The sequence below is a fragment of the Platalea leucorodia genome (genome assembly GCF_965183815.1).
Source record: "Platalea leucorodia genome assembly, chromosome: 8".
NCBI classification, from domain to species: domain Eukaryota; kingdom Metazoa; phylum Chordata; class Aves; order Pelecaniformes; family Threskiornithidae; genus Platalea; species Platalea leucorodia.
The window spans coordinates 12,568,916-12,578,653 of NC_138830.1; the positions used below are offsets into that span (position 1 = coordinate 12,568,916).

General features: G+C 60.9%; 1 protein-coding gene across 1 annotated transcript; it reads left to right on the plus strand.

The window, feature by feature from the left end:
• Positions 1–4,489: 4,489 nt before the first annotated feature.
• SLC51A (solute carrier family 51 member A) lies at positions 4,490–6,865 on the plus strand (the record flags this gene model as incomplete). Its single annotated transcript, XM_082319563.1, has 9 exons — positions 4,490–4,539; positions 4,741–4,835; positions 5,223–5,377; positions 5,493–5,566; positions 5,651–5,809; positions 5,943–6,054; positions 6,168–6,314; positions 6,499–6,604; positions 6,729–6,865. The coding sequence occupies exons 1-9, from the start codon at positions 4,505–4,507 to the stop codon at positions 6,863–6,865; spliced, it is 1,020 nt and encodes a 339-aa protein (XP_082175689.1). The 5' UTR covers positions 4,490–4,504.
• Positions 6,866–9,738: the final 2,873 nt, after the last annotated feature.

Consider the following 9,738-nt stretch of genomic DNA (forward strand, 5'->3'; position numbering starts at 1 on the left):
TCCCCCAGAGGTGGGTGCCAGGCATCTCCCCGCACCACGGGGTCCTGTTGCTCTTGGGTGCTGGTCCTGCCTGGCACAGGGACTGGGCAGAGCGAGGGATGTACCTTGGGAGAGGGAATGTCCTGGCTGCTCCGTCCTGCTGAGCAGGGTCCGTCCCTCTGTGTCCTGGGAGAGCAGTGACCATGGATCACCAAAAGTTCAGGGTGAAGATCTTTATTGTCCACTTGTCCGGCTGGACCACAGCCTGAGCTGGGTGTGAAGTTCTCACTCCTCGGTGTCCCCACTGTCCACTGTGGCCCCAGGCTCTGGGTGGGAGAGGAGAGCGTGGAGAGGAACGCATTTTGGCCTCCTACCACCTCCTACCAGGGCTTTGAACAAGGATTTTTCCTTCTCTGCTGTGTCATGGCCATGGGGAAGCTGGTGATGGTTGGCTAGGAGCCTGCTGTGCCTGCCGGGGTCGGCCCCTCCGGCCATAACCGCAGGGAATTAGAGATGGGTGGAAAACTGTCTAAAAACCCATGCAAATATTTGTATTTTGAGTGCTTTTCCAAGTATTTGGGAACACTGACAAAGCAGCAGCGTGGGCAATGCAGGCATGCTGAGAGGGTCTGCTTGGCTTTTTTTTTGGGGCTGGATTTCAACGGTCAAACAGTTTTGTTCAAAATAAAAAAGCTAACCGAGCAAATGGGGAGATCTGCCAGCACTGCTGCTGGCCCCTCTGCCAGCTCCTCGGGGCAAAACAGCCACCCTGATGCTGAGGGGGCCAAGAGCCTTCAAACCACCCTTGCCCTGGGCCGGTGGGTGCATGGCTTCTGTCTCTGTGATCCATTTTCCTTCTCTGCTGAAGGGATTTTTGGCAGGAAAGGGGCTCCCTGTGCCTGGTGCTGCTCTGCCCTGGAGCATCCCAGGGGTCTGGGGCTGAGGTCGAGCTGGTGGGGCTTTGCTGGAGCCTTGCGTGGCCCCCCCATCCTGCCCATGCCAGGGGATGCTCACCTGCCATTGCCTCCTGCCCGTCCTGCCAGCTTTTGGTCATGGTAGCAGCCTGTGTGCAGAAGGGTGACTGGGGTAGAAGGGTGGCCATGGACCCTGTGGCCCCAGGACCACACATCCCAAGTGTGGACAGGGGCTGGAATAAGGGGAGAAGCTGGGGGGACCCTGGGCTACTCCATCCCGCTGCATTTCCCCTCCACATCCATCTCCACCAGCTCCCGGGGCAGGTTGGAGCAAGCAAGTCGCAGGCACGAACCATCCTGCCGGTGCAGGGAGGGCTCAGGGCCATGGGCTGCAGCAGCAAGAGCCTTCTGTGTCCCCGGGGCGTCAGCTCTGGGGTGGTACCACCCAACCCCACAGCGTGCAGTCCACAGCAGGACGGTGCGATGGCCGTGTCCTGGCCCCACACAGGGTGGGATGGGGTGGGCTTGGGCACAGTGGTGGGGCTGGGGGCTCGGTGCAGATGGGGGTGGGTCTGTGCTGCTGGGTGTCACCGGTGCATCTGGCACCAGGAGGGGGTGGAGAGGGGAGTGTGTGCAGCGATGGAGCTGCCCATGCACACATGTACATGCATGGTGGGACCAACTCCTGCAGAGCATCGATATGTGGGGCTGCCCCCCTGCTCTGGGCTTGGGGTCCAGCCATGTCCTGCGTCCCCCTCCCGGGCTGGCGGGATGCTCCAGGCCCTGCGGCCATACCTGGCATCTCAGGGTGTGCTGTGCTTGGCGGACGCAGGGGACCCAGGGCTCAATCAGGCTCAGGTAGACAGTGGCGAGGAGCGTCATGATGATGCTGGAGCAGTGAGTCAGGGACAAACAGACACAGGTGTGCTGGGCAAGGGGACCACTGTGCACCCCCGTGCAGTGGGCACCCATGGGTGGTGCTGGCCCAGGGGCTATGTGCAGGCAGGGGAATAGGCTCCTGCACGCAACAGCCTGGGCAGTACAGCACGTGTGCCTGCGTGCCGGGGCAGGACTCTGCCTCCCTGGACCGAGGATACGTGCAGATCATCGCTGTGCTGATGGACCACAGGGGGATGAGCACCAGGTAGATGAGGCACGACAGCAGGACTGCCATGACATAGCCTGCAGTGACCCTCACGAAGTGGCAGATGCAGCAGACGTTGTAGGAGCTGGCGTGTTTCTTCAGCTGTAGGCAATACTGGTGAAACTGGTGCAGCAGAGGGGTGCTGAGCTGGAGGGGGCCCCCGTAGGTCCCGTGCACCCTGTGGGGCTGGGAGCACCCAGGGCTGTGGCCGCCCTCTGCACGGTGCTGCATGCAGGGGCCATGTGTGCATGGGGAGTGTGCTTGTGCAAGGTGGGGGTGAGTGTGTCTGTGTGTGCAAGGGGCGTGCAAGGGGTGTCTGAGGGCCCAGGACTGGGTGGGCAGCATGCAGGATGTATGGACAGGGTATAGGGTGCAACATGGAGAGCTGTGTGTGCCGGGTACAATGTATAGGGCTAGGTGTAGGGTGTGGTGTGTAGGGGCTGCAGGGAGTAGGGTTGGGTGTGCAAGGTATAATGTATAGGGATGGGTGTATATGGGGTACAGTGTGTAGGGCTGAGCATGCAAGCTACAGGTAGGGTTTACGTGGTGCAGTGTGCCGGGTTGGGTGTGGGGGCACAGTACATAGGGCAGGATGTGTAGGGACAGGGGTACAGGGCTTGGTTAATGGGGCTGAGGGGTGCGGTGCGTAGGGCTGGGTGTGCACACCTCGGACACGTGCAGGGCCCCCAGGCTCCCGGGGCGCTTGGCGTCCCTCACCTCCACGGAGCGGTTGCAGTGGGGGCAGCGGAGGATGTGCGGGCAGCTGCGATGGTGGCACCCGTGTGGGCAGCGCCGTCTCTCTGTGCTGCAGAGCCCCTGCTGCAGCCTGTCCTCCCGGGCCACTGCTGCAGGAGACACATGGGGAGACCGCGTCCCCCCACCAGCCCCACGGCCAGCCCCTGCGGCCACCCCAGCATGGAGCACCCCCAGCTCCCCTGTCACCCCACCTAGCTGGAGGAGCCCCAGGTTGACTACGCTGAGCAGGACCAAGCTGGCAAGAGCCAGGAGGAAGAGGACGGTGGTGGAGCTGGGGACCAGCAGCGCGACGTGCAGAGCCAGCCAGCCGCACCTGCAAGCGGGGGTACGGGGAGGACGGGGCCGGGGTCAGGCCCTGCGGCTGCTGTGGGAGAGACGGAGAGCGGGCAGAGAGCCTTGGGGTGCTCAGCCCCAGGGGCTGCTGGAGCTGGGGGGTGGTGGGGAAGAGGACGCAGATCCAGGCCGTTTGAGCTGATGCACGGCTCTAAGACCTCGAGGACATTGGCGTGAAACAGCAGCTCTGCTGCCCCACATCCCCGGGATGGGGCTTGGCCCGCGGCTATGGGGCGACTTACAGGAAGGAGATGAGCGAGCTCAGGTAGAAGAGGGTGCTGAAACGAAGGGGGATGAGAAGCTCCGTGGTGGGCTGGGCAGCCGCGGGGCCCTGGCCTGGCAGGATGGACGGCATCCCGCTCCCATGGCAGCCCCGGCGAAACAAATCCCCCCTGTTCCATTCCCACGGCAACTGCACCATTCCCCCCCTGCCCACCCCCCCCCGTATCCCATTCCCATGACAACTGCAGCACCCTGTTCCCCTGCAGGGTGCAGGGGACCCATCTGGGGTGCCGGTGCCACTCTGGCTTCAGCAGGAGCCCGCTGCCAGAGGGGCAAAGGGTGGGGGTTTGAAGGTCCCTGGGAACCCAGTACAAACCAGTGCTCATTTTCCTTGGGGTGCTGGTAGGACACCAGGAACTGTGGGCAACCCTGGGACCCATGAGGATGCTGGGATCCATCTAGGACAAGGATACGGTGCTCCCCACGCCTAACACCCCAGCTCCCCGGTCGGCGTGCCCCCTGCAGCCCACCGTCCCCCCTCCCCAGGCCTGGGCTCTGCTTCTGTCCGAAGAGGCCGGGGCGCTGAGCCGGGGTGCTGAGCGTTGGGCCAGCCCTGCCCTCTAGTGTCATGGGGGCTGCTCTCAGCAGGGCTCAGCCCCAGGCTGCTGGGAGCTGAGTCCCTGCAAACTCCTCACAGGGTCCGCAGAGCCAGGCAGGGTCTTGGCAGGCTTCCCACGGCCCCACAGCATCACCTCCCACCTGGCCGCTGCTGCCAAGGGGACACAAGGACGTGTCCCGGACCCTGCATGGCACCACAAGCCCATCTCTGGGCCAGGCAGCGTCACCCCAGCGCAGGTGCCCTGCTCTCCAAGCTGTGGTGATAACCGCCTCCCCCGGCATCACGGGTCGATAACCGGGCGGCCGAGGCACTTGGCGGAGCCGGGATGGCGTGGGGGCACGCCAATGGGCGCCTGCAGCAGCGGCAGAGGGAGGGGAGCGCTGGAGGCTGCTGGTTAAACTGGAACGAGGCGCGGCGGCCTCCCCGCGGTCCCTGCCCTGGGGACTCTGACCCCGTGGGCCGGCGAGGGGAGCTGAGGCAGGCGGTGCTGAGCAGCCCCACAGCCGCTGGGACGGAGCCGGGGAGGAGCAGAGCAGGATGGACCCCACCATAGAGCTGGCAGAGGACCCCAGGTGGGTGCTGGGGACCCCTGTGCCTCTTTGCAGCTGGGCAAATCCAACTTTTTGCAGCAGGATTTTGGGTTATTCTGTCTGTAAAGGAAGGGAGGCGTTTGAGGGTGAGGCAAGCCGGTCAGGGGACCCCAGGGACCCTGCGGGGCTGGGTGCCCCCGTGTCCCTGCCGGCCCTGTAGAGCACTCCCCTTCTTTTCCGTAGGTTCCCCCGCCCGTTGGTGGAGATGCTGATCAGGAACTTCAGCGTGCCGGCAGCCTGCTTCTCCCTGCCGCCCACCTCCCAGCAGCTGCTGCAGCGTAGGTGGGGGGACCGGGTGGGGGGACCCTCCTCTTGCCACTGGTGGGAGCAAGACAGGGATGAAGGAGGCATGGTGGCTGTGGCGGGTGCAGGCAGGGAGCAGTCCCGAGGAAGGGGAAGGCAGCAGGGTGCTGCCCGGGTCTCAGCCTCCCACCCCACAGCCCTGCCTGTAGGGATGGGGGCGGCCCAGGGAGGGGTGGCACGAGGGCAGGTGACGTGGGGGCGATGCAGCAGAAGCACCAGCTCTGGCACGGCCAGATGTGCTGAGGACATGGCAAGGGGCTTCCCAAACCTGTGGAGTGGTGGGTTGGGTGGCAGCTCCCTGCCGTGGTGGCCCCAGGGGGGACAGGATGGGATGGAGCTGGCTTCTCACCCCTCCCCGGCAGAGCTGGACACAGCCCAACTCGCCATCATGGGCCTCGCCACCATCATGACGCTGCTGTCGGTCGCGATCTTCGTGGAAGAGGCTTTCTACCTCACCCGCAAGATCCGCTGCCCCATCAAGATGAAGACCCTCCGCTGGAGCAGCTCAGCCCCTACGGTGAGCTGGGGTGTGGGGGTAGCGGGGGGCATCACCCCGGGGGGCCAGGGCCGCCCAAGGGGTGCCAGCCCACAGGAGGGGGGAGCGGCAGCGTGCCAAGATCACGTCTCCCCAGGTTGTGTCTGTGGTCAGCTGCTTCGGGCTGTGGATCCCACGCTCCATGATGGTGGTGGAGATGGCTACCACGATGTGAGTATTGCCTGCCCCAGGGCAGGGGCACCGGGGAGCCCACAGGGCCTGACCTGCCTTCCTCCTCCTCCTCCTCCTCCCCAGGTACTTCGCCATCTGCTTCTACCTCCTGATGCTGGTCATGGTGGAGGGCTTTGGGGGGAAGGAGGCAGTGCTCAGCACCCTGAAGGATGTGCCCATGGTGGTCAGCACCGGGCCCTGCTGCTGCTGCTGCCCCTGCCTGCCCCGAATCACCATGAGCAGGTGAGGAAGAGCCGGGGTAACCCCCTGCCCCTGGGGAGGGCTTTCATCCCCTGCTTCTGCTGGGGTGGAAGAGAAGTCCCTGGGCAGGGGCTCAGGGACCTCAGGGTGCTACCGGTCTCTCTCGCTGTGCCAGGAGAAAGCTTCAACTGCTGATGCTGGGGACTTTCCAGTACGCCTTCTGCAGGGTGGTCGCTGTCTTCCTGGGGCTGGTCCTGGCCGCCGACGGGAACTACAACCCTGCTGATGTGAGTGCCAGGGCACGGGCGGGGTGACGTCCTGGACCGGGAGCCTCCAGCAGCCCTTGCTTTGCCCAGCAGCTTTGTCAGCCCAGGTGTGTTTTCTGTGTGTCCCCTGCCAGATCTCAGCAAAGAGCGTGGCCCTCTGGATCAACACCATGGTCGGCGCCTCCACCCTCTTCGGGCTGTGGGCCCTGGGCATCCTCTTCCGGCAGGCCCGGCTGCACCTCACCGAGCAGAACATCAAGGCCAAGTTCTCCTGCTTCCAGGTGAGCCCCCGTCCTGCCCAGCTCCCCCCTCGGCGAGGGGTTCCTCTGGCACGAATGGGATGAGGCGGGGGGTGATGGCGGGGCAGGAGCTGCTGGCGGGCGAGAGCCAGGAGAGCAGGGCAGGGGAAGGGCAGGAGCCTGGCAGTGACGTTGCCCCTGCCACCTTGTGCGTTGCTGGTTGCAGGTCCTCCTCCTCCTGACAGCACTGCAGCCCGCCATCTTCAGCATCCTGGCCAACAACGGCAGCATCGCCTGCTCGCCGCCCTTCTCCTCCAAGGCCAGGTCGCAACGTAAGTTGGGAGACGGGGGAACGGCGTCGCGTGCTCCCGGCCGAGCCCCTCCATCGCACGGTGGGGCGTGGAAAATGGGCACAGTGGATGAAGGTAGCTTCAAATGACCCTTCTCCTCTTCCAGAGATGAACATGCAGCTGTTGATCCCACAAACCTTCATCTTGGCCGTGGTGACGCGGATATATTACCGCAAGCAGGACGACAAGCCAGGCTACCAGCCCATCAGCTTTACACCTCCAAGTACCAACGTCAAGGCCTGAGCAGGAGGGAGCAACTGGGGTGCCAAGGGGCAGAGTGGGGCGAGGGGCTGGTCTGCCCTGTACAACCATCTCCTCCTCCTCCGGCCCTAGGGAGCTGCTGGCAGCAGAGGAGGCAGAGGGGGAAAGGGCATCTCAGCATGGGGTGAAAGGGTCTGAAACCTGACAGCCACAAGCCAAAGGGATCTGTGAAGCCACCTCCAGCCTGGGGGGCTCTTGTCTGGCACTGAATAAAGGTAAATTTGTACCCGAGTCTTGCGTTGGTGACTGGGCTCAGATTGTCTCCTGCTCAGGCTGGGTGGGAGATGACTCCATGCAAGGGCAGGAAAACAGAGCCCAGACCAGCACAGCCATGGCCTGGGGCTGTCACGCAGTGCCCAACACCCAGTCGTGACACTGAGCTCTGGGTGCCGCTGGCAGGGATCTGATGGCCAAGGCAGTGCCAGGGCAGCGGCATTTTCTCCCAAGACCTCTGGATGGGTCTGGCCCATCCCTGGGGCATGTCCTCCACAGCAGTGGCTGCTCCTGAGAGCACAGCGGGAGCATCCACACCTGCCAGCCTGGAGCAAAGGAAGAAGCCTTGAAGCACCTTCATAACAGAGGCAATTAGTGAATGCTGCCTTAACCAGCCTTGTCTGGGATCTGCTCCGGTAGCAGTATCTGCTCTACACCTACAACAGAGGTGGGGATGGACATCAGGAGCGATGATGACTTGCAGAAATCACTGGGTAGTCTTTTGACCCCCACAACATCTTCTCACTCAAACCACTGCTAAGATGGCAGGTGATGAGACCACGACGGGAGCTGGCTGGGCTAGGACGGCAGAAGGGATCTGGCACACACTGAGTAAAATGACTGCATTTATTTGGCTAAACATAAAAGCCAAAAACCCAACTCCAGAACAAGCCAGTAAGACACACGGTGTGCACACAGGCCCATACAGAGAAACCAGCACAGCAAACACTGACTGGGAAGAGCCAGCTCGAAGCAGCCGCAGCTGCGGGGCAGGAGGCGACGGCAGGACTGGGTGATGCAGCGTGGCCGGAGATGGGCAGCAGATGCCAGATCGTCAGTGCTAAGACCAGAGCCTGCTGCTGGGCACCACCGAAGCTTCCCCTGACCTGCACCCTGGTGCCCTCTCACCGCAGTACCTCTGGCCAGTGCGACACGTTGGGGAAGCAGAGTCAGAAAGCCTAAGCTCCCAACTTTTATTTATTTAATTGATTCATTTTGGGGAAAAAGCAAGTCTACTCCCCATGAGGAGGGGGAAAAAAGTGACTCAGAGCTTTCTGAGGGTGGCTGTATTCAAAGTGAAACTGCTCAGCCGGAAGATGCACTCATGATTCATTATGAGATTGCCAAATTTGACTCCTGGCCACAGTACACAGCCGTTAGCAACACAGCTTTCTAGGCGCCAGAAGTGCTGGGAACCAGCAATCTCATGGTTTTGCCAAGAGGCAACACCCGGGCAAGCAGCAAAATATGGGACACGTCCCCCCCATCAGACAACCAGATCCAGCTCCTTACCTGCACCAGGTCGGAAGCCCACACGTTTACACCAGGGAGACCTTGCAGCCAGAAGCCCACCCTGAGGGCAGGGCGCAAGACACGGGGTCAGTCCCACCAAAGTCACTGCTACTGCCAAGCATATTCGCTGCTCCAGCACCTGCCTCTGGTTACAAGAGCCGGACTGCACAATAAAGTCCCAACCCATAAAATGCACAAAATCACGTCAGTGCAGGTGTGTGCCATAATTCTCAAGAGATTAAAGATCTCCTACAGCTCTAAGCAATATGCTGTTAAAGTGCCACGCTCTTCATGTCTTGCTTCTACCAGCATCCTTGGCGCCTTTCAGCTTTGCCATCAGAAAATCCTCTCCCAGGGGCTGGCTGCTGGTGCCAGCAGCCTCACACCCCAGATCTACAGAGGAACTGAGGTAGGGCTGTCTCGCAGGAGTCAACGCCTCTGGATTTAGCAGCATCAAACTCCACACTTTCTTCAATGCATGCTAGTAAAGTTTTATTTTTCCACTCTACCTCCTCCTTCATGCTTAATTCAAGCACATCTCTTCCAGATGCTCCTTTTGAAGAGTGTGGGATGGGTTAGGGGTGTGCAGGACAGCCCTGAAGCAGCAGCACTGGGTATATCTGTGGGTAACAAGATGTTCCTGGAGAACTTGGCTCACACGTTTTGCCCAAAGATCAAGCTCTGTCCTATTCCTGATAGGACAGGGCAGTGCTGGAGATGAGGCTGGTCCTGCAATCCAGGAGGAAATAAGAAAACGAAGGAGGAAAAAAAAAAAGGCTAGTCTGGGATTCGAGTGTCCAATTTAATTTAAGTGCAAGGAGGAAGCAGGGATTATTGGTTACAACAAACAGCTCTGTTATTTCAAGCTACATGTAAAACCATGGCTGGCTTCTTACCAAGCACCCCAGGTTTTGCAGAGAGACCAAGAAATACGTTAAGGTCCCTGCAGAACAAGCCACCATCCAAAACACCACTGTTATCCAAACTTACAGAACACTGTTGCATAACTTGTGTTTAAAACAATAGTAAGGCTCTAAAGCAGGCTGGCCTTCGTGATCTGGCTCGGGAAAGCAACGCAACACCCATACTGAGGGAAGGGTGAGGAAGGGAAGGTGGGGAAGATGAGGAAAGAGAGAACGTGGGTGATATAAAGTAAGTGCTCAACCACTCATAAAACAGGGGATTAACAACTACCAAGTGAACATTATTTGCTCCTTACAGCCTAAAATCCATAGCAGCCAGCCACGCTCCCAGAGCTGTGCACATCCCTGCTGAGAGAGGTCCACGTGGCAGATGAGGAATCCCCAAAATACCCTTTCCCATACCGGCTCTGGCCTCAACAGAAGCAC